The sequence below is a fragment of the Myodes glareolus genome, chromosome 6 (genome assembly GCF_982192425.1).
Source record: "Myodes glareolus chromosome 6, mMyoGla1.1, whole genome shotgun sequence".
Taxonomy (NCBI): domain Eukaryota; kingdom Metazoa; phylum Chordata; class Mammalia; order Rodentia; family Cricetidae; genus Myodes; species Myodes glareolus.
The window spans coordinates 50,246,862-50,272,224 of record NC_142031.1 but is presented as its reverse complement, the minus strand read 5'-3'; the positions used below and the strand labels follow the sequence as shown (position 1 = coordinate 50,272,224).

The following is a 25,363-nucleotide window of genomic DNA, read 5'->3' as shown; positions in this document are numbered from 1 at the left end:
TTTAGTTGCTCCTGTAGTTTCTCTATTGTCTAAGGCCATTGTTTAACCTATATAAGTTTCTTAGTTAACCATTTTAAAAGTAGGGCCATTGATACCACTGAGAGTTTGCCTGTTGTTGGTCTCTGTGTGTGTGTGTGTGTGTGTGTGTGTGTGTGTGTGTGTGTGTTTTGTTACAGCCTGAATCATTTGTGACTTTTTTTTAATAATACCTTATAATATCCTTCCCGGAAACATGAGTTGGTTTGTGGTCAGTTTGTGAAACTGCAGGAATGTTAATTTATGTATTCCATTGCTGCAACAGATCTTGCTTCCATAGATTCATTGGTATGTTAGCCATATATGACTTCAGCCTTCCTCTTTGTCCTTCTTGTCCTATGCCTTCAACCCATCTCATGCTTTGTTTTACTTGAGATAGGGTTCTTATTCCTAGGAATTGAACATCTGCCTCCTGAAGAGACCAATTCAGATGCCAAGATTCTGGAGCAATAATAGCCACTTCTGCACCTGTGTCTAGTAATCCTTCAATTACAATGTGATTTATTTGTACTTCATTTAGCCTTTGATCATTTACAGAAGTCTGCCAAAATATGTTTTCTATTTTCTACTGAAATTTTTGATTTGTTCTCCATGATTACTCTACCATCAAGAGCAGTATGGTTTTTTACACCAGGCACTGGATCTTCTAAGTTTCTTGGAGTCCTCCACAGTGACTGGAAATGACTGGACTACATGTAACCTGGGGGCCTGCGAGAGACCCTCCCAAGGATTTCCCCAGTAGTAATGGGTTGCCTGTGTGTCTCTTGTTGGTCTACTATTATTGTCTACTGTTGACCTTTGCAACATCTTCAGCCTAATCCAGATGATTGGGATCTTCTATTTGAGTCATTTCCAGAAGAAACATTATTTCTAGGAATGTCCTGTCTACAATCCTTTCTCAGATGGCTTATTCTACCACAATTAAAACATTTGGTATTTTGATGTTTCTTCATACTTTTGGAAATTGCTTCTCCTATCCAAGCCTCAATGTTATATTCAAATGACTCAACACTGACTGTGTGCAGGATCCATTCATCCATTGGTGTTGATCTGACTTTTAAAGGCCCAAGTATCTTTTTGCATTCTAAGCTAGCAATTTCATTTAAAGCCAGAGATTCAATGAATACTCATCTAGTTTCTGTATCTGTTATTCCTATTTGTACAGCTTTAGTTAATCTTTGCAAAAAGTTACTAAAAAGTTCTCTTGGGCCTTGTATATCCTTAGTATGTGATTCAATTCTTTTTCTTATTCTTGAATCTTGTCCCAAGCATTCCAAGTTTCTGTATAGCATAGGGACAAGATGTGGTCATTGTAGGTAGCTTGACTATCCAGATTAACATAACAGCCCTCACCAAGAATTTGATCTTGTGAGGTCTTAAAAACTCTGACTCTACCTTGATGTTCAAGGGCCTTAGCTTCCTCTCTCAAACAGCTCTTTCACTGTATATGTGGCCAACGATCTAATACAGCTGAAACCAACTGAAGTCAATCATGTAAAGTAACCTTATTTCCTGAATCCCGTATCTTTACTAACTACCCCACATATGATGAATGCATGCCGTAAGAAAGTAGTGCTTTCTTAATATCTTTTAGATCTTTCATACATATAGGCTCCCATTTACATTCTGTATAACCTTTTGGAAATTGAGTATTTGCTGGCTTTTCAGAGGTAATTACAGGATAAATAGTTAAAACTCTTGGTAAGTCATCTCTGACTCTGAGGGATAACTGGCAATGCTAAATCTTTACTATTGTCTTCTGTATGTACCTCCTCTCTTTGCTTATCAGTTCTGATAAGTTCTTCAATTGATTCAAATCTTTTTATCACTGTGTTTTTTAAAGTCTGAATCTCTTGATCTGTGAATATTTCTAACAATTTCATCAAACCAATTATTTTCTGGTTTTCATTCTACACATGCAATTCCAAGTTTTTAAAATGTTCTACTAATGATATCTTCTCATCCTTACAGATTATTCTGCTGGCATGTAGATTGGCTTCCAGGAGGGATGTTCTGTCTGCTAACTTCTCATAAATTTTAAACAGATTTTGATTGTCAACTTCAACAGTATGAATCCTTTCAGCTACCTTCTCATTACCAGTCTATAAAGTCTGTATCATTTCTATAGATTTCTCATTCTTGCTTCTGTTATCAAGCCATTTATTTAAGGATAGAATATTGAAAATCAAACTAATAACAAACAGCTATGGCTAAGAATGTATACTTCCCAGATAGGTCATATGCCTTATTTAAGATTTCATCCCTAGTAGAAATGAGAGGTTTTCTTGAATGGTAATATTATCTGCCATTATCTTGAGAGTGGTTTACAAATTGCAATCTAATATCAGATAAGCTACCCCCGTTACAAATTGTTGAGAGATTAACATGTAATAGTGACATTGGCCAGCAGGTGTCAGAGTTGTACCACCAAAGTGGTCCAGGAAAAGTTCCAACATTGTCCATCTATGAATTTCATAAGCAAAACTCAAACTCAAAACCAAGCAGAATTTTTTCTTTTTTCTTTTTTCTTTCTCTCTCTCTCTTTCTTTCTTTCTTTTCTTTTTCTTTTTCTTTTGGTTTTTTGAGAAAGGTTTCTCTGTCACTTTGGAGCCTATCCTAGAACTATCTCTTGTAGACCAGGATGGCCTCAAACTCAGAGATCCTCCTGTTTCTGCCTCCCAAGTGCTAGAATTAAAGTCATGCATCACCACTGGCAGGCTGGATTTTTTTAAAAGAGAGGAGTACAGTGGCGGGGATGTGGGGGTGGGGCTTAGTCCATGTGAACATTGGGTGCCAAAATGTTGCATAATTAAATGAGGTCCATGAGAGCCTGTAATAAAAGATAACAAATATTTATTTGAGATCACTCACAACAGAAAGCCACTGTGTTCCTCTGCTCTGTGGACACTAGGTTTGCTAACTGAACTATGATCTCCAACCAAATGAAAGGAAAAAGAGTGGCAAGCTTCCTGTCTGTGCTTATAGTACCTCTATCCATTCCCTAGTATCTAAAAGGCTATAGGCTCAATGAATTTCCTCAACACCAAGGCTCATTCCATTTTTCTCTCAGGCCAGCTTTTTCAGGATGCTGTGGAACATGGTAAGACCAGTTGATTCCATGATTATGGTTCCACCACTGTGTTTCTCTGGCTGTGAAGTGAGTTCCCAGGTCAGAAGTGATACTGTAAAATATCATGTATTACAATACTGTGTAATATATCATATATTACAATACTGTGTAAAATATCATGTATTGCAACACTGTGTAAAATATCATGCATTACAACACTGTGTAAAATATCATGTATGACAACACTGTGTAAAATATCATATATTGCAACACTGTGTAAAATATCATGTATTACAACACTGTGTAAAATATCATGTATTACAATACTGTGTAAAATATCATGTATTACAATACTGTGTAAAATATCATGTATTACAACACTGTGTAAAATATAAGACATTCTGTAAATTCATTGACAGTGGTTTTGGCAGAAGCATTGCATGTAGGAAAAGTGAATCATAACCAGAATAAGTATCTATTCCCAGAAAGACAAAGAGTTGTCTTTTCCATGGAGAAAGTGGTCCAATGTACTCAACCTGTTACTGGGTTGCTGGCTGGACACCCTGGAGAATGGTGCTTATCTGGGGTTCAGGGTTGGTCTCTGCTCTTGGCTGATCTGGCACTCAGAAGCAGCAGTAGCCAGATCAGCCATAGTGAGTGGAAGTTCCTGCTGTTGAGTCTGTGCATAGACACCATCTCTCCCACCATGGCCACTTAGTTCATGGGCCCACTGGGCAATGATGTGAATGGCTAAGAAAAGAGGCTGACTAGCCACAAAAAGGGTCATCCTAACTATTTGATTTTTGAACTCCTCCTCAGGTGAAGTCATCTTTGGGTGAACATTCACATGAGATACAAGTATCTTAACACCCTTTGCCCATTTAGAGAGATCTATCCACCTACTTCTTCCCCAGATGTCTTTCTCACCAATTTTCCAATTACACTCTTTCCAAGTCCCAAACCATGCAGTCAATTCATTGGCTACAGCTGATTAACCAGCAGGTAGCTGTACATTTGGCCATTTCTCCTTTCAAACAAACTGTACGACCACGTGTACTGCCCAAACTTCTGCCCACTGTGAAGATTTCTCTTCACCACTACGAAGTGTGATCCTAATTAGTCTCAATCAATGAAAACCTGGAGTCAGATAAAGCTGAACAATCAGAGAAGCAGAGCAGCCAGTCACCAGAGGCTTCTTAATTCTGTGAAATCTCAGACTAAGTGGGGGAAGATCCTGTCTCTACAAACTATCAGATTGAATGGGCAGTTGAGATTCTGTTTCCACCTGCCTTATATTCCTGCCCCCATCTCTCTAGTGCTGGAATTAAAGGGTTAAGCCACCTCCTCCTGGCTCTGTTACTCTTTTAGACTGATTCAATCTTGTGTAGCTCAGGGTGGCCTTGAACTCCTGATCTTTCTGCTTCCTCTTCCCAAGTGCTGGGATTAAAGGTGTGTGCCACCACTGCCTGGCCTCTATGGTTAACTAATGACTTACCTCTGCCCTCTGATCTCCAGGCAAATTGTATTTGTCAGAACACAAACAAAATATCATACACACAAGCATTCGTCAGGGTTGTCCCAGAATGGGGTTGAAAAACTATAGCTTTCCACTTCTGCGTGGTGCCTCCATGATGTACAGAAACATCAGTAAACCTGGCCCTAGTTGTAGCATGAGTACATGCTCATGTATGTAGAATAAAGTGCTGAGAGATCAGAGAGACAAAGGAGCAAAACCACATCCACCTAACCTACTCAACATCCCAAGCTCCTACCTCCTCCTGCCTTATCACTTCCTCTCTCCACCCAGCTAAACCACTTCCTGTCTATCTGTGCAGACCTCCAGACCTCTGTGGTTAGCTAGTTAACTAACTCTGCCCTCTGATCTTCGGGCAAGCTTTATCTGCACAAGCGAGATAACATCACATGACTTGGTGGGTCCATTAACACCCAGTTCATGATGGGCAGTTCAGGTCTCATGGTATGGTTGGTGGCCCACTGTCAAATGTTCAGTTTCTTCCAGGGGCTGGGATTAATAGCATGTGTTCACATGATTGGCCACATTTATTTTTGAAAATGGTTCTATGACAACCAGTGGAAGACACTTGAAATGACTTTAATAGGCATTGTATTGTCCCAATTCTCGAATGCTTCTATTCTTGTAAGTTATTAAGTTTGGTTCTTTTCCGGTGTGTGTGGGGGGAGGGGTATGTGTGTGCAGGTCTGTATGTAGATTATGTAGCACAGGCTTTAAAACTCACAGTGGTTTTCCTGCCTCGGTGTCCACATACTGATACTTAAAGAATGCACTACCACACATATTTTGAAATAGTTTTTTATGGTCTGTCTCCTCTTCTTATTATGGCCATGGAGGACAGGATATGGTGTCAGAACTTGATGCCAGAGTCAGAGATAGTGATTTTTTACATGTATTAGGAATCAAATTGGGTGCTGTTACCAAACCTTCAGAGATCTTAACTGGCAAGGTATTTTCCATTGTCAGCTTGCTGTTCTTGATTATGTTTCCTGTCCAAGGCAGCCTAGTCAGGGCCAGATACCACATGCTGATTAAAAAAAATGGAATTTTCCTCCATTTGAGAGAGTAAGCCTCAGGCAGGGATGAGATTCCTAACTGTTTATTCAATACAATTTGGCCAACCAATTATCCATATATGTACAACCAACAGAAATGGATGCAGCAAGTTGTATTTATGTATTCAGCATACTTATTCACCCATACTTAACAAGGAAGAAGATGGAAGGGGTTTGGGAAGTGAGCGAAAGAAAAGATAAGAGGGGAAAGTGATGTAATATCTTTAAATTATCAATTTATGGAAATAAATTTTAAATAAAAAGAGGGACTAGAGAGATGCTCAACAATTAAGAGCACTGGGTGTTGTTACAGAGGAGCAGGTTCCATGTCCAGAACCCATGTGATAGCTGGGTTCCATTTGCTGTGACTCCAGTCCCAGGCATCTCCTGCCTTCTTCTGGTTTCTCTCTAAGTGCTGTACACAGACACATGCAGGCAAAACGCCCGCCCGTATAACTAAACACATTCTTCCTAGCTCCATTAGTCTCTAAGTATTCTGCTTTCCTTGAACCCTATATTACTATTCATTTGCCAGAAGTTTGCTCTGAATTTCAGGAATAAAACTCCTAAAGCAATGGAGCCATCATCCAGCTCTCTGACGAGAGAAAGACCCAATATCTTCTTAGTGATCTAGTTCCTGCTTTTCTTTCCTGGTTGTCTGAAGTCTGTGACCTTCAGTTCACCTGACCTCAGTGTGAAGCCACTAAACAAACCTCTCCTTTCGTGTCCTTAGTTGTTACTGTTCTGGGTATCCTTCTACTTGTGTGTCAGGGAATGACTCCACTCCACATAGTGTAGAGGACTGTACAAGCTACCAAGGCACATTATGTCCAGGAGGAAGACGGGCGTCCCTATGGAGTGCAGGAAGTTAGCAGATTCTGCTACCGGAGCCAGGGGCAGATGCTATTGAAATGCCTATCTCTGCTGATCTAGAAAAGGTCTTTGGGATGGAAGGCAGGGTCAGGAGCCATTGTGCTGTGTCTTTAAGCGTAGTATAACCCTATGGCAGGTGCTCTTGTCACTCAGGTTTCACTAGCCAATCAGACCCTCCAGGTGACCTGCCAGTCAGAAGGTGTGAGGGTCCTTCCGGCCGCCAGCTTCTGGCTTGGCTTTGAAGAGAAGTTGGCGCCAGTGGTTTTGTCCTGTGCTGTGAGTGCTGTGGCTGGGAGCTGAGCAGAGAGCGTGGGCAAGCTGGAAAACCACGACATGGTGAGTTCTCGGCTGCTATCCCCAGACTGGGAGGAGCCGCTAGTTGAGCCTTGGGAATCAGTGTGGTGCGTGCACCCCTGGCTGGTTGGGAGCCAGCATGGTGCAGCGTGTTCCTACTGGTTCTGCAAACTCCAGCATGGTCTGCATGGTCCTGCAAATCCTGCATGGTCTTTGCAATTCCCGGGGTTGGCTGGCAGCCACCGAGTAACTTCACTTTGTTGGCTGCATCTACGCAGAGCATCGGGAACGGGACTATGCCTTGGGAGATCCCTGTTGTTGACGTCACTGTCAAACCCCGGCTGCGTCCTTAGTGATTGTGTTGCCGTCTCAATGAAACACATGTGCTGTACTCAGCCCTGGTCCCTTTAGTATCTTCCAGAAGTCCTGCACTTTGAAGATTTAACATTTAGGTTTAGGAGCCGTCTGGAGGTAATTCTATGGAGCTTGTAAACAGTATCTCCTGTGTAGAGTAGCACTCCACTGCTAAACTGTGATGTAGAAGAGTAGAATTGATGGTAATAGAATTGATGGTATAAGGACTCAACAGTGCTGAGGAAACGTTCAGTCACAAAGTAGAATTTAGGTCAGGGAGAGCTGCAGCCCAAATACCCCAAAGGTAAGTGGCATGCTAATTGTATCTGTTAGAGATTAGCATGATGAGATGCAAATGTTTGTTCCCCAGGATTAGCCAGCTACATTCCCATAACAAAGGAGCAACCCTCATTTTCAATCAGCAGAAAAAAATCTGCCTCTAAATGCTGCTCAGGGGACCATTACAGGGTCACAACCTGCACTAAGTCCTGGTGTGCCAGAAAGGTATGTTAATTCTAGAACCATGGCATCTCCAGTCTTTTTGAAAAGTGATTTTGAGTCAAGGTCTCCTATTTTGATTGAGATGTACTTGAACCCTGTCTGTAGGCCCACAAGGCATTGCCCTTGTTCTCCTCCTGACTAACCACCCTAAACAGTGGACTGTCCATTGCAGAGCAGGGGAAGGATTTCTGTGTGGAGCGTGATTTCTCCCTTCAGACCAGAAGAGGAGGAACAGTGTACTGTGCACATTGCAGGGGAAACAGACCAGACAACAGCTACATCGCAGACTGAAGCTGAAGGCAGTGCAGTTCAGGGGTCTCCATTACAAAGAAGGAATGATGGGGCGTGATCAGTGACTTTCTATGTAATTCCCCCGCTTGTATTAATTCCTTCTATGTGAATGAAGATGACAGAATTGATGGGTATACAGTTTAGCAAAAATAGCTTGAACTACTAAGTGTTCAGTTTTCAATTAGCGAGCTCTTCTATGCAGATGTGTGCAATCCTGGTTGACACAGTTAAGTCAATTGAGGGGTTTGAGAAACAGGCATTTGGCTGTAACTTCATGTGTTCGCTTATGGCATTCAGTGACTAGCATTTTAAATGAGACAAGTCATACAATCTCTTATTAATGGCATTCTCTCTATCAGGGAAGTACCTATTCCATTTCAAAGTCAGTATAGATAAGTGTTCTTCCAATTATTTTTATTATTTTGAAACATTAATTATTGGTATTCTTTTTAACATTTATTTTCCTTAAATGCATTACTGCATTTTTTATTTTTCAGTGTTTCCTAGTTTAAGGATTTTGTTCCATTTTTTTCTTAAGTGCTGTTTATTTATTTATATATTTATTTATATCAGTTTAGGGCAGGAAGTCATGGCTCCCTTCAGGGGATCAAATAACCCTGTCACAGGACTGGCCTAAGATCATTGGAAAGTACAAATATTTATCTTATAGTTCATCGCAGTAGCAAAAATATAGTTATGAGGTAGCAGTGAAGTATTTTTATAGTGGGGGGTCACCACATCATGAGGAGCTGTATTAACAGGTCACAGCATTAGGAAGGTTGAGAACCACTGATTTCTATCCATGTCTCCTGTAGCTCAGGCTTGCCTCACCATATGTAATTGAGAATTGCTTTGAACATCTAATTCTGTCTCTTCTGACTAGTTCTCCTTCCAGGCTGGTCCTTGACTGGCCTGTGGGAAGGAAATATAGACCAATGAATGAGTGTCCCCTAAATTCTCTAGATTTTATTGTGAATTTACAAGTGAGGTGGGCCCTGTGTAAGAACCGAGTCCACTGACAACTGTAAAGCAGATGTGGTCACAGCAGAGAAGGGGAGGGGCAAGAAGGAGGGCGAACACTTTCCTGCGGCTGTAGTTGGCATTAGCAATGAGTAGTGAGGTAATCAATTTTAGATGATCAATATATATTCTAATTGGCCATCTCTTGGGTCCACAGACCAGACATTTAAGAATCTATGTAAAAAACTGAACTAATCATTAAACCAAATTACTGTAATTACAGTAATTCAAGCAAAATAGAAGGACTGGATAAAATGCTGTGGGCCTGCCTAACATGACTGTGTTTTCCAGGTTTCAGACGTATACTCCAAGAAAAAAATGGTGTAAGTAGTACTTGGTATGCTCTAAAACAAATTCTTCGTCTCTGGAGCACTTGGACATAAAGTCTGTTTTTATTTTTTAATAGAATTTTTTGGGAATTATAATTACATTATTTTCACTATCTCTTTCCAAGCCCTTGCATTGTGGTCTAATCCATGGCCTCTTTTTATCAACAGTTACTGTTTGAATGTGACCTGTGTTTGGTTGCAGGACCTCCCAGCTATGAAGTAAAGGGTTTGCTACACTGGACATTGAGTGTGTAATGGAATGTGTACACCTAGGGCCCAGTGCACTGGAGGAAGAACAGGAAATGCTCTGGGAAAATGGAGGATTTTACTCAACTACAAATTTCTCACATTAGGGTCTTATGCAAGCATCGTGTGGAAGGGCAAACCAGGGAGGGGTTTTGCTCTGAGTCTTTTGCTCTCTGCTCAGTCATTAGGGGGATACTGTCCTGAAGTCCCACTGGGTGGTCCTAGCTAATGCGGGACTCTGGTAATGCTTGGTGACTAAGAGCACCGGTAAGAGGTAACTTACAGGTTCTCTCCAGGAGTCTCCTCTTGTTCTGATGTAAGGATCTGTAAAAAGGACCACAAGTCATGCCTCAATGAGTGTAGGAACCACTGTCCCAAGACCAGAAAGAGAAGATTGGCTGAGTTGTCAGAGATGCTTGGACAGGGATGAAACATAACCCAGACTGAGGTTCTGTTTGTCCCTGTGGTGACCTGGGTAGTGGCCCTTGCCCTTTGAGCTTTGTTGAGTGTGGATTCCCATGGGGAGGGAGAGTCTCTGCCATCCTGGCATGGGAGACTATGTGCTTGCAATATCACTGCCTTGTGCTATGTGATTGAGGCTTGCCTCATGCTATGTACTTGAGAATTGCTTTGACCACCTAATCCTTCCTCTGGTGCCCAGTGCTGGTTAGATAATCCTGCAACTCCTTCAGGGTTGGGCCTTGACTGGTCAGTGAGAAGAAAAAGCAGACCAGTTAATGAGTGACCTTGAATCTCTCAGACTTTTAGTGGGGACTTCAAAATGAAGAGGGATCTGTGCAAGAATTGGGTTCATGGACCAAGCCTGAAGCCGGTAGAGTCACGGTACAGAAAGAGGAAGCAGGACGATGGGTGAGAGCTTTCCTATTTCAACAGTAGTTGAGATTACCAATGTGGAATTAGGTAGTCAATTTTAGATGCTCCATACATGTCCTGATTGGCCATTTCTTGGGGTCCACAGACTAGGGCAATCAAGAATCTGGATAAAGGACTGACCTTATCATGAAACCAAATTGCTATAGTTGTAGTAGTTTAATCAAAATAGGTCTGAGTAAAATGTGTGATCCTGTGTACCAGGACTGTTATTTTCCTGGTTTTAGATATGCACCCTGAGATAAAAGGTTTGAGAAATCTTTGATGTGCTCTAATATAAATCCTTAGTCTCTGGAGGACATGGCCACAGAGCCTGTTTCAACTTCTCAAGATAAATTTTTGAGATTATAGCTACATCATATTCACATTCTCTTTCCTGTCCCCAAGCTCTACCATGACCCCTCATTATTTTCTAATACATGGCCTATCTTTCTTTAACAATAGCTACACAGTAACAATAGTTTCACAGTAACAACAGCTACTGTGTTCATAATGACCTATGTTTGGCTGCAGGGCTACCCCACTACCAGGCAATGGGTGGGCTGCACTGCACATTGATTATGTAATGGAATGTGTACACAAAGGACCCTGTGCTTTGGATGAGGAATAGAATGTGCTCTAGGAGAGTGTAAGAATGCCTACTAAAGTGCTTTCTAGACTAGGGCCCTGTCCACTGGGCTGGAAGGCTGAGCTGGAAAGACTGTGCTAGCTGAGTGATTTGATCTCTGATCACCCAGTAGGGGAGCTGGTAATATTCTGAGGCCCAACTGGGTGACCCTAGCCAATGAGGGACTCTGGGAAGGCTTAGCAATCAGGAGTACTAGTGGCAGGTAGCTTGCAGGTTCTTACCAGGATTCTCCTCTGCCTCTGCTGTAGGGAGTTGTAAAAAAGGCCACAAGCCATGCCATGGTTGGTGTGGGGTGTTCAGAGAAGGTCTCTGGAGCTGTCATTTGTACTAGCATCTCTTAGGTTCATTTGGTTTATAAATTCCATTAGCTCTAATATTTCCTTGTTTAGTTTTTGTCTGGATGACCTGTTCATTGGCGAGAGTGATGTATTCAAATCTACTACTTTCAAACGCTGTGTGAGAATCAATTTGTGATGTAACCTTTAGAAGTGTTTCTTTTACAAAAGTGGGAGGCCTTGTGTTTGGGACATAGATATTAAGAATCTAAATGTCATATTGGTGGAGTTTTCCATTGATGAATATGGAGTGTTCTTTCCCATCTCTTTTGATTAATTTTTGTTTTATTGTGCCCAAGTTGAGACCCCTAGAGAGACACACCGGAATCCAGTCAATTCCAGAATGCAAAAGCAAGGTTTATTCTTTCCAGCCAGGCTGGGAGCTGTTCACTACATACAACACAGTACAGTAGGGAGAGCTCCCGTTGCTCATTTGGGGTTGATACATATAGACAAAAACCACAAGCCAGGTTTATTTTGGGTCAAGGGGGTTGGTCTTGCTAAACAAAGGGTGTGAGCTACTTCTGCATACCCCCTTCCTCCTTTAAGTGGTCACTTCTGCTTCTATGCACCCCCCCACACACACCTCTCCCAAGCAGTTACTCCTGCTTCTGTCTGCGTGTCTACAGGACACCAGGAACATTTTTCCAGAGGTTCCTGTTTTCGACTAGCTTTTGATGTTACAAAGTTTCTTGAACTTCTGATCAAGCAAAGCTTCTTAAAATTTCCTATGTCCTTACAGTTTGAAGTCTATAAAATAGCTACACCAGCTCCCTTTTTAGTTCCATTTGCTTGAAATATGTTTTCCCCACCTTTACTTTAAGGTAATAGCTATCCTTGATATTGAAATGCCTTCTTGTATGTGGTGGAAGGATGGATATTATTTTTGGTCAATACCATTAATCTCTGTCTTTTCATTGGGGGAATTGAGGCCATTGATATTGAGAGATATAAGGAATTATAATGATTATTAATTCCAGTTATTTGATTTTGTGGTTATTGGTGGTGGTGGTGCTGGTATCATGTATATGAGATTGCATGTGTTTGTGTGTGTGTTTCCCTTTTGGTTTTGCTTATTTGAGATTATTTGTTTTCTGTGTTTTCATGTGTGTTGTTTGCTTCCTTGGAGTGAATTTTTCCTTCTAGTACCTTCTGTAGAACTGAATTTGGTCATATATATTGTTTAAATTTCACTTTATCATGGAATATCTTATTTTCTTCATTCATGGAGATTGAAAATATTCTGGATATAGTAATCTGGGCTGCACCTGAGGTTTCTTACTGCCTGCTTTACATGTTTCGTAGACCTTATATGACTTTTAGAATCTCCATTAAGAAGTCAGGCATAATTCTCATCGGTCTGTCTTTATATGTTACTTGATGTTTTTCCTTTTCAGCTTTTAATGTTTTTTTCTCTGTTCTGTATGTTTACTATTGTGATTATTGTGTGGCAAGGACTTTGTTTTCTGAAACATCTGTCTGGTGTTTTGCATGCTTCTTTGTACCGTCATTCACATATTCTTTAAATTAGGAAAATTTCCTTCTAGGATTTTATTGAAAATATTTTCTCGACCTTTGAGCTGTTTTTTTTTCTCTTTCCTCTATGTTATTCATAGGTTTAGTCTTTGCATAATGTACCAGATTTCCTGGACGTTTTATATTAAGAAATCTTTGGATTTAACGTGTTCTTTGTTTAACATTTCCATTTCTTCTATTGTATCTTCAGTGTCTTGAGACTCTTTTCCATCTCTCTACTCTATTGGAGAACTTTGCCTCTGTACTTTCTGTTTGTAGTCCTAAATGTTTTATTTCCAGAATTCCATCAGTTTGTGTTTTCTTTACTGTCTCTGTTTCCATTTTCAGGTCTTAAACAGTTTTGTTTCCTTCAAATATTTGTTCAATTTTTTCTTGGCTTTATTTAAGGCATTTATTGGCTTACTCCAATTGTTTGTGTTTTCCTAGCCTTCTTGAAGGGCTTTTTAAATTTCCCCCATTTTTTTTGTTTGTGTTTTCATGAATTTGTTTGAGAGATTTACTCATTTTTTAAGGTACTCTATCATCTCCATATACTTGGTTTTAAGGTCTTTTTCTTGTATTTCAGCTGTGTTAAAGTAGTCAGGGCCTGCTGTGGTAGGACAGCTGGGCTCTGGTGGTGACATATTGCTCTGGCTGTTATTGATTGTATTCCTATGCTAAGCATCTGGGTTTGGGGTGATTATAGGTCTAGGTGCTGGTGTCTGACTTGATGTTGGTTGGATGAAAGTTTTGTTCCTGAGTTTCTGTTCATTGTCTGGAGTTGCAGAGCAGGTATCCGCTGAGTGTTTTCTTTTTTTCTGGCCTTCTTGATGGTGTATTCAAGAGGGAATGCTTGCTGATGTTGAAAACTAGGGGAAAGGGGGGCTCGGGGTAGATGATCTTAGAGATACACAGGAGACATGAAGAGGGTGTAGGGGAAGCTGCCTCTGGTGTTGTACACCAGTGATGGAGGCAATTGTGCCAACCAGGACTGGGGTTAAGGATAATGTGGTAGATTTGTAGACAACCTAACTGATCTTCTGGCAGCTGTGGCAAGAGTTGAGTAGAGGGTGTCTATCCCCATTGGATGATGGGACACAGATAGGAGTTGAGAAGAGAAGGGCAGGTAGGGACGATCTGTGGAATCCACAGGAGACATGGACTGGGGAAGGTGAAGCTGTAGACGTAGTTCTGTTGTAGCCCTAGAGGAATCATGAGTATTGGGTCTTGGGTAACAGAGACTGGAGAAGGTCTGTGGGCAGTCTCCTTAATTCCAATGCATAATGTCTTAATACTGATTCATCAGGGTCCCAGGAATCATTTATTTAACATCTTTATTTAGATTTTTGTTGTTGTTAATCTTTGAAAGACTTTTAGTTTATTGGATAAAAAGTACTAAGAGGGTTACATATGTCACTCAACAATAATTCTCTGGGGTTTGACCTGAGTTTAGATACCAACACCCAAGTTGGGAGGTTCATAGCTATGTGTTATTTCAGATCAAGGTGATCTGGCGGACTCTTTGGTGTGTCACCTATACACACATGGAAAACATTCTCTCTCACACATACAAACATACACATAACAATGGGGATCAACTTTTTTTTAAAAGTGCTTATGACTTATAAAGCAATTAACAAGTTGTTTTAGGTATATAATACAGATCATTCAATATTCCTTTAAAAATCTGTTATCTTTCATTTGGTTTGAAATTTTTCATTTCCTCACTCTGATGTAGACTTACATCCAATCATCAATCATAGTAAACAAAATTGTTTTTAATCAATTCTAACAGACATCCTTTTCTTTATCAAAAGAGAATGAGATAGTTTTAGTATTCAAAATTATTTTCTACAGTACAGAATTGTCAAAAGGCTTCAAGTGAATTCCTTCCAATTTTGATGCACCAAACCTCCTCACCCAACCCATGTTCTATTATTTGCAAAGGAGAGAACTCTAGTGCACACATGTTGTAAGAGGTCTTTTTTTAAAAAAAATCAGAAAGGGGAGGTGATATGGGATGCCCCTCTGTATGCTGTGATTACCATTGGTTAATAAGGAAACTTCTTTGTGTGCCTATAGTAGGGCAGAATAGAGCTATGCAGGGAAAACTAAACTGAATGCTGGAGGAAAGAAGGCAGAGTCAGAGAGAAGCCATATAGTCCTGTAAGAGACAGATGCCAGAACTTTACCCGGTAAGCCACAGCCTCATGGTTATACACAGACTAGTAGAGATGGGTTGATTTAAGATGAGTTAGCCAGAAATACGTTAGAGTCATTGGTCAAGCAGGGTTTAAAATAATATAGTTTCTGTGTGATTATTTTGTGTCTGAGCTGCTGGGTGGCCAGGAAACAAACAAGCAACCTCTTATAACACACAGGGTGAGTGGTCATCAGTGACTCCTTTGAATTTGGTTATAGTTTTATAGTTCTTGTTTAAGGGACTTGTTAAATTTCTTGTTAAATTTGTAGGTTTGTCTTTGTGTTTCCTTTTATCATTGCTACCTTCTATGTTCTGTGAATTTTCTTTATAATGGCTATAATCTGATTACATTGTTTCTCTGGAAAATGATGGACCTTCACCTATTTTTATTTTCTGAAATATTGCTCTATTATGTTGTGAGTTCTTTGTGTTTGTTGGTTTGGAGATTTTCTGTGGAGAAACGGTTTTAGCTGACTCTTCTTGCTCTTAGAGGCGTGTTCCCTCTCCTTTCTTGGCATATCTGTTTTTCCAGTCATTACTATCATCAAGTTTCTGATTTTACTATTTAAGATATTGATGTGGTTGATACCTTGGTTTGGGGGTTTTAAAACCTTCTCATATATCATTGTCTCTGTGTCTTTTTACCTCCAGCTGTTAACATGTGAGAGCCTACAGTTATCTGTGGGAACATCAATTGGAGATGTAACCCCATCAGAATGGCTGGCTGCTATGTCTTTGAAAGAGTGTGTTGATTGACAATTGATGTGTGAAAGTCTTTCCACTGACGGTGCAGTATTCCTAAGAAGGTTGGTCTGGGCTGAATAAGAGAGCTATCTGAGAAGAAACAATGACCAAGTAAGAGAGAAGACTAGGAGTAAAGATTCCTCATTTATACAGGAAGGGGAACCTGCAATCAGAATATGTTGTATGGAAAAAAATCTATTTTCAATAAAAGAAAAATGTTCTTCAAAAAAAAAGATTCCTCGTGTTTTTTGCCTTCAGTTGCTATCTTGAATTTTTATCCTAAGCCCCTACAATGATGGATTGTGATCTGCCAGAATCAAGCAAATAAACCCAGTCATTACTCAAGATGTTATGGTTAGAGAATTTAATCACAGCAGCAGAGATACAAATTAGACCAAAACTGGTACACCAAAAGTGATTTTGTTGTTGGGCATAACCTGGGAACATTATCTTTTGGAAGAATGGAAGATATCGGGACTTTGGCAAAACCCATAAAAAGCTCTACAGATAGCTTAATCACCTGCTCTTGAAGGACCTGGAAGATGGAAGTGTTGAGCATAATGACAGTAAGTGAAAGTCCAGGTCATAGAATTTCAGTGGCAAATAGATTCCATGATAAATACCTCTAGAGGTCATTTGTGTGATATTTTGGCCCCTAGCCTTTATTATTATGCCTTTGCCTCCCAAAAATTCAGTAAGGCAGAATTAAAAAATAATGGACTGAATTTTTTAGATGGAATATTGACTCTCTTGGGTGACTATTACTGATGACTCATTCATGATTACAGTATAAAAAAAGCATAGGTGGGTCATAAATAAATGAAAAGTCTGTGGGTTGTAGAGAAGAACAGAAATAGGTGGATTCAGATGGTAGTCACGTGCCAAGTATAGGCAGGAATTTTCAGGAAGATTATCACCATTAACTAGAAGGCTCTTCCTCTACATTGGAAGCCTGGCAAGGTGCCCTAAGGATGAGAACCCATCCTTCTATGCTCTTAGTTAATGGAAGGTCTAACAAAGTAATTCCTTGTCCCAAGAAGCAATTTCTTACAAAACCTGCTGCAACTCTAGTCCTAGGAGGGTCCATCATAACTTAGAAACTGAATTTGGGGGAGTTATTAATATTGTTCTGGTTCTAGAAAGAAGAGAGATGCAAACTTTAAAGCCATGCGTTCTTAGTCTGGTGATTTAGTTCAGCAGTAGTTTATTTAGTAGGCATCTGTGTTTGGAAGAGCCAAACACAGAGCCAAACAGTCTCTCTCTCTTCAGTGAGAGACTGTGAGAGTTTATTGCATGATGCTGTGTGGATGAAGCCTGGGCTGTATTTTGAGCCCATAAGATGTTGAGATATTTAAGCTATGAGACATCTTACTTGAAGAACTATATATAAAGAGTGGAAGTAACCAAAGAGAGATGTATGGGTAGTTGTGATCGTAGAGGCATCTAAGCCCTTTGAAACTGAAGTTTCACATGTCTGATACAGAGCTACTACCGGATTTGATGGCTGTCCTTCTGGGTTTCTGTCTTTCCTCACGCCCAATCTTCACTCACGATGTCTCAATTCCTTTCCTTTGGAATAGGAATTGGTATTCTGTGCTATTGGATGCTGGAAATATTTAACTTACCTTCTGATTTTACAGGATTACAGTCAAGAGTGTGGCGCGCTTCCTGACCAGCAGGAATGGACGACCACGAAATCGAGATTTCTTCCCAAATCACACCTTTATTTGGAGCCCTCGGTTGAATGGGGGAATGCGGGGGAATGAAAGAGGGAGAGAGAGAGAGAGGGAGAGTAAGGGAGAGAGAGTGAGAGAGCAGGAAGAGAGAGAGAGAGAGAGAGAGAGAGAGAGAGAGAGAGAGAGAGAAAGAGAGAGCAAAAAACCCAAAGGCAGCCGCTTTTCTAGGGTGGAGAGGCTCGGATGCTCATTGGTTAATACCATTCTGTTGAAACTCTGGGGTTTCGAGATAGGCTAGGGAACCAAGGCTCAGTTATGCAAAATACAAGCCCAAGGCTCTCTGGCCCGTGCGGCCACATCAAAAGGATCCGTCTACCACCAAGCTGCAGGACGCTCCTTACACAAGAGAATGTCTTGAATGTCAAAAGAGACTCTGGACATTTGAACAGTGCATAGGTGGTTGCAGATTATAAGGATCATTGAAGTGACTAAATGCATTTTCTTCATGGATGACCCTGACCCTATAGTGACCTGTGTCTGAATCTAGTCAACTGCGTGAAAAGCTCAGATAGGGTAATGCATTTGAACATGTGTCTCTCCTTGATGACTTCCTTTGGGGTGCTTGTGGATCCTTTAGTAGGAAGAACCTTTCTGAGTGAAATTTCTCAATGGTGATGGGATTTGAGTGTCTATATCCTCAACCCATTTCCTGCTCTTTGTTTCTACTGTGGTGGGACACAGTAGAAATCAGCCAGCTTCCTCCTTTTGCTGTCACAGTATCACTACTATATGATATCACTACATCACATTAGATACAGTTGAAGCAACTGCTATTCAGTGGTAAGCCATTTTGCTTTCCTTATTGTTTTATTTATTTTTTTGAAGAAACAATCTTTTCTCATTTTATATGTCAATTCCAGTTCCCACTCCTTTCCCTTCTCCTGCTCCCTCCACCTTCTCCCCCTCACCCCTCCATCCATTCCTCAGAGAGGGTAAAGCACATTGTTTTGAGACCCTCCACACGATATCTAGGCTGAACAAGGTATCCCTTCAAAGAGAATGGGTTCCACAAAGCCAGTGCAAGCAGTAGGGGTAAATTCTGGGCCACTGCCAGCAGCCCCACAGTCTGCCCTAGTCATATGACTGTTACCCACCTTCAGATCACCAGATTTTTTTTTTTAACATTTTGCTGTTTTTATTTTTGTTTCTGAAGACAAGGTCTGTCTGAGTAGCAATGGCTCTAATGAAAGCTGCTCTGTAGACCAGGCTAGTCTCAAACTGACTCTTGCTCTAAATGCTGAGATTAAAAGTTGGCCAATATTCCTTGTTTTTTTTGGGGGGGGTGGGAGATTTCGAGACAGGGTTTCTCTGTAACTTTGGAGCCTGTCCTGGAACAAGCTCTTGTAGACCAGACTAGCCTCAAACTCACAGAGATCCGCCTGCCTCTGCCTCCTGAGTGTGGGATTAAAGGCATGTACCACCACTGCCTGGCTTATATTCTTTGTTTTATATAAAGTATTGGGTGATGGGCCTAGAGTGTAGGTTTTTGTGCATGTCAAGCATGTTCTCTTATTTGTGCTTTTTTTTTTTTCAAAACTTGAATTTTGAAATTTGGCAGAGGTTGTCATTCTCTTCCCCAGAATGGTAGTATTCATGACACTAATACTGCCTGGGCCTTCTGAGTCATTGGGTTACTGGTGTTTGACATTCTTTCTGCTTGTTGTTTTATTTTAATTTTTAAAAATGAATATGATTCTTTGGCCTGTACACATGGTTATGTGTCACATGTGTGACTGATCCTCACAGTAGTCAAAAGATGGTCTTAGATTCCCTGAGCTTGAAATAATGGATAATTGTGATCTCTCATGTAAGTTCTGGCACTTGAGCCCACCTATATGCAAGATCAGCAAAAACTCTTACCTGCTGAGCCGTTTCTCCTGGCCTATGTTGATTATTTATGATCAACATTTACATCACTCATGTTTTTATCTGTCAATTTGTAACTGTTTAAATATGCAGTCCCTACTAGTAAGATTTACTAAAATCTTACTAGTAAGAGTTACTAAAATCTTACTCGTAGTAAGAACTGTTTGAACTGGAACACTTCAGATTTCTGGAAGATAAAAACAGAACTGGAGTGAATGCACAACTCTGTGTAGGAGCTTCAGTAAAAGCCCTGAGTTCTTTTTATCTTTCTTTCTTTATTTTTGCAGGGGAGATTGGTTCTTAATATTTACTTCTTGCTGTCCTGGAACTGATTGCATAGGCTACCATTCAACTCAGAGGCAGATATACCTGCCTCTGCCTTCTGAGTGCTGGGATTAATGGTATTGTTCCTTTTTTTTTTTTTTTTTTTTTTAGTTAGTAATTGTTCATACACTTTCTCTGGGGGTATACTCAGTACTGCTGATCAGATTGCCTGTTTCTCTATGTCTGTTATTAGCCATGTCTTTTACAAGGTGATATCCCATTCTAAGCATTAAGAAATGATAAGGGTAAACCTAACCATTTTCCTTCTAAAGTGATTTGATATAATGTCTGTATCAAAGAAAAGTGTTGGAAGCACCAGAATTATATGACTATATTGTCAAAGAAGTATACATTTACAATGTTGCCAATATCATGTTTTTTGTTGTATACATGTATGGCATATTTTAGGATACAGTCACTTATGATGATGTGCATGTTGACTTCACTGGAAAAGAGTGGGCTTTGCTGGATCCTTCCCAGAAGAATCTCTACAAAGATGTGATGGTGGAGACCTATGTGAACCTCACTGCTATAGGTAATACTGCGAATTTTCCTTCACGTTTTAAAATAAGGGGACAACTGTTCCTTGGTTATCAATGCTCTTCTGTAATTTTAATTGAAATGAGGAAGAATGAGGTGAATGAGTAAGGCATGGTTCTAAGGATCACTGAAGATTGTAACTTAAATTTTACACAAATTCCAATAATATATCATACATTTCCTGGTACTATATTTTAGGCTACAAATGGGAAGGTCATAATATTGAAGGACATTGTCACAGTTCTCGGAGATATGAAAGGTAATTTTCATGTGCAAGCTGATACAAGTGTGCCTGCGAAGATATTTTATTGTATCTGGAAGTTTTAAAGAAAAGCAGCAGCATAAATAATAACAGCTTAAAGTTCATTGATAATCATTAAATTCTCACAAAGCCATGTACTTCAAGGGCAGGTAAGTGAATTGTGTTTGCAAGTCATTGTTTTAAGAAGGAAGACAAGAAATCAATGCTTTTACAGATATCATCACTTGATTCATATCTCAATCAGAGCTATGCCAATCCATTTAGTTTCATATCGCTTATATTTTAAGATGTATACATGTTGGATAAGTGCTAAGTATATGTCCAAAAACTTCTAATAAGCAAGTAGTCCATAGTAAAGCTATTGTTGCTCATATAGTTGTTTCTACTTTGCTAAGTTTAGTGAGACAGGTAGTTAGCATCATTATTTAAGGAGGGATGAGAAGAGTTGTGGAGAAACCATAATCCATGTACCATATGTTTATGAGGAAGAGAATGTCAAACTGTAAATTCAATGTAGAATCTTTTTGTTATTCTTCCATTAATAGGTATAGTACATGTCACTATGGATACAAGCCATATGAGCATAGGATATGAATAGAAGCCATGCACCTCTCTCTGTCTCAGAATAATTAGAATATATATAGTCCCCATGCAGAGTAAACTTGTTGAATGTGATTCAAGTTTATAAGTAATTGATTTTCCTGCTTTATTGGGGGGATACATCAACCAATCCATATCGAAGAACAGCCCTATGAGTGCTAGAAATATGTAAATACTTCTGTTTGTTCTGGTTCACTCTGAAAATATAGTATGACTCACAATATAGGAAAATTTATCAATGAAGTAAGTGGTTTTAAGGTGTGAATTCTCCCAGTTCTCTTCAAATATGTGAAAAATCCCATAGAAATAAAAGATACCATAAATGGGAGCCAGGTAGTAAAGGCTCTTACCATCACTGGCATTTTCAAATATATAAAACATTCCCTACTGAAGGGGAACAACATAAGTGTAAACAAAGTCATAAACTTATGACCTGATTACTCTTTAAAATTAGACCGATTGTAAAATGAACTGATACAGATATAAAGAGTCGACAGTGCAAGTAGTAAAGCTTTTCCATGTACCCATTATCCTTGCAGGCATGAAAGAAGTCATATTGGAGAGAAACTTTCCAAGTGCAATCACTGTGGTAAAGCCTTTGCACATCACAGTCATCTCCAAACATATAAAAGAACACATAGTGGAGAGAAAACCTATGAATATAATCAATGTGATAAAGCCTTTGCGTGTCACAATAATCTTCAAGTACATAAAAGAACACATCCTGGAGAGAAACCCTACAAGTGTAATCACTGTGGTAAAGCCTTTTCACGTCAGAGTCATCTCCAAATGCATAAAAGAACACATACAGGAGAGAAACCTTATGAATGTAATCAATGTGGTAAAGCCTTTGCACAAATCGGTCATCTCCAAATGCATAAAAGAACACATACTGGAGAAAAACCCTATGAGTGTAATCAATGTGGTAAAGCCTTTGCACAACACAGTCATCTCCAAACGCATAAAAGAACACATACTGGAGAAAAACCCTATGAATGCAATCAATGTGGTAAAGCCTTTGCACATCACAGTCATCTCCAAAATCATAGAAGAACACATACTGGAGAGAAACCCTATGACTGTAATCAATGTGGTAAAGCTTTTGCATATCATAAGAATCTTCAAGTACATAAAAGAACACATACTGGAGAGAGACCCTATGAATGTACTCAATGTGGTAAAGCCTTTGCATGTCACTATAATCTTCAAGTACATCAAAGAACGCATACTGGAGAGAAACCCTATGAATGTAATCAATGTGGTAAAACCTTTGTATATTTCGGTAGTCTTCGAAAACATAAGCAAAAATCATACTGTAGAGAAGCTCTGTAAATATAGTCAGTGTAGCAAAATTTTGCAAGTTATGGTAGTCTTTATACAAGAGTAAAATTTTAGTGTGTGATAGGTCTATGAAAGCCTTTGAATATAACAGTAAACTTTGAGAATTTGAAAAAAAAAGTACCAAGAGTATCTGAATATAAATCATTTAGTAAGATCTTCAGCCAACATACTTACATTCAGTTACAGAAGATTATTTACTCTGGAGAGAAAAAAAACAGGCAAGCATCAAGTCTGTTCAAGCATTATGATACCCCTCTTGATTCTCTTTACAGCTGCAAACCCACGTGGACAAAAACTGGATGAATTGAGATGATAAGCTAACCCTTTTAGATTTCATACTTCTGTTCATTTACATGAGATGGTATATCCGGGTGAAAACTTCGTAGATGTGTAATTGTTCCTTTTCTGTTGCTGTGATAAAATACCATGTCTAAGTGAACTTACAAAAGGGTTTGATTTGGCCATTGGTTCCAGAGCAATACAGGATTGCCATGAAAATAACTTGGAAAGAAGTGTTATATATGGCAGCTAATGTAGGAAGCTAAGAATTCCCATCCTTAACCTGCAGCACAAAGCAGAAAGTGTAAACTGGAAATGGTGTGCAGATATAAATTTTCAGGCCAACCTGCAGGGACATATTTCTTTCACTGGGACATTTCCTAAATCTTACCAAATGATACTGCAGACTGAGACTGATTGATTTCTCTCACCTCAAGTGTATGTGCTTTTACATGAACCAATTCATGATGGAGAAAAACTCTATAAGTCTTTAGATGCCTCAACAACTATATTAAGAAGAAAGTATTCATGAGTGAAAATTAGTTTAAAGATTTGTTTTAGTTTTTTTTTCAAAGTTTATTAAATTATAAAAGTTTCCATTTCCGCCCCTCCTCCCAACACCCCCCCACTCCCCCCACTCCCTCTCCTCCTCCCTCTCCATCCCTAAGAGCAGTCAGGGTTTCCTGCCCTGTGGGAAGTTCAAGTTCCTCCCCCCTCCCTCCAGGTCCAGGAAGGTGAGTATCCAAACAGACTGGATCCCAAAAATCCAGTATATGCAGAGGAAACAAGTCCCAGTGTCATTGTCAATGGCTTTTCAGAAAGACTCCGGGCCAGCCACATTCAGAGAACTTCTTCACAGACCTTGAGAGAATAATAATTAATTTTATATGGAAAAACAAAAAACCCAGGATAGCCAAAACAATCTTATATAATAAAGGAACTTCTGGAGGTATAATCATCCCTGACTTCAAACTCTATTACACAGCTACAGTATTGAAAACAGCTTGGTACTGGCATAAGAACAGAGAAGTCGACCTATGGAATCGAATAGAAGACCCAGATATTAACCCACAAACCTATGATCACTTGATTTTCGACAAGGGGGCTAAAGGTATGCAATGGAAGAAGGTAAGCATCTTTAACAAATGGTGCTGGCATAACTGGATGTCAACCTGTAGAAGAATGAAAGTAGATCCATATCTATCACCATGCACAAAACTCAAGTCCAAATGGATTAAAGACATCAACATTAATCTGTCCACTTTGAACCTGATAGAAGAGAAAGTGGGAAGTAGTCTACAAGACATAGGCACAGGAGACCGCTTCCTAAGCAGAACCCCAGTAGCACAGACAATAAGAGAATCAATGAATAAATGGGACCTCCTGAAACTGAGAAGCTTCTGTAAAGCAAAGGACACCGTCAGTAAGACAAAAAGGCTACCTTAGGACTGGGAAAAGATCTTCACCAACCCCTCATCAGACAAAGGTCTGATCTCCAAAATATACAAAGAACTCAAGAAACTAGACACTAAAACTCTAATTAACCCAATTAAAAAATATGGTGCTGATCTGAACAGAGAATTCTCAACAGAAGAACTTCTAATGGCCAAAAGACACTTAAGGTCATGCTCAGCATCCTTAGCGATCAGGGAAATGCAAATCAAAACAACTTTGAGATACCATGTTTTAGTTTTAATGATGTCATGTCTGTGTGTCTTTGTGTGGGTATGTGCATTCTGGTTCCCAAGAAGGTTAGAACCTTGGAGCTTCTTATAGTAGGAATTACTGGAAGTTGTAAAAAATGGATCTTGTTCCTGGGAATGAATTTGTATCAAGGACTCAGTTATGTCTCTAGCCCTATAAATATTTTAAAGCTTTCTGATATCAGGAAATAGGGAGGAACACATACAAGAGAAAAACCCTATTTATGGAAATGATTTGGTAAAAACAGCTGCCTTCAGTTTCAAGAAAAAAGTTTTATCTTTTTTTCAGGATAGCCTTGAAGTAAGTAAATTATTAACCAAGTTCACTAAAGATGATGTGAAGATCACATTATGGCTTCTATCTTGCAGATAGATATTAAAGTGTGCTATTTGTGTGGCAAATCCATTTGCTGAAGTTATTTTGTGGTCCTTATATTTCCTCCATGGCTTTTGTTCATCACCTATCCCTATTTCACTTTATTGTTCCAGATTTTTCAACTTAAGTACATACCATGTTTTAAATTTCTATTTATTTTGCTTTTGTCCCTTTCATATTCATTTTCTCTGTTTTCTTCTTTTAAGAATAGTATTACTGTGACTTCCTATCTGACCTGGAACTCACACTATAGGCCAGGCTATCCTAGGACCTCAGAGAGATCTGTCCACTGCCTCCAAAGTATGTGCATTATAGGTGGGCATGTACTCACTGGGTAACTTGGTTCATTTAATTGAGGATGAATGGCTGAGCCTGTCTAGTTAGGGTTGACAGCGCACAGGCTGTGGTCCTAACTCC

The 25,363-nt window shown here is 39.7% G+C and overlaps 1 protein-coding gene across 1 annotated transcript; it reads left to right on the top strand.

The window, feature by feature from the left end:
- The first annotated feature begins 7,068 nt into the window (after window positions 1–7,068).
- LOC146894247 (uncharacterized) lies at window positions 7,069–23,456 on the top strand. The gene is made up of 6 exons (XM_087907558.1): window positions 7,069–7,214; window positions 10,372–10,473; window positions 11,512–11,578; window positions 20,254–20,380; window positions 20,584–20,644; window positions 21,728–23,456. Exons 1-6 carry the CDS (start codon window positions 7,069–7,071, stop codon window positions 22,632–22,634), a joined length of 1,410 nt encoding a protein of 469 aa, XP_087763684.1. The 3' UTR covers window positions 22,635–23,456.
- Window positions 23,457–25,363: the final 1,907 nt, after the last annotated feature.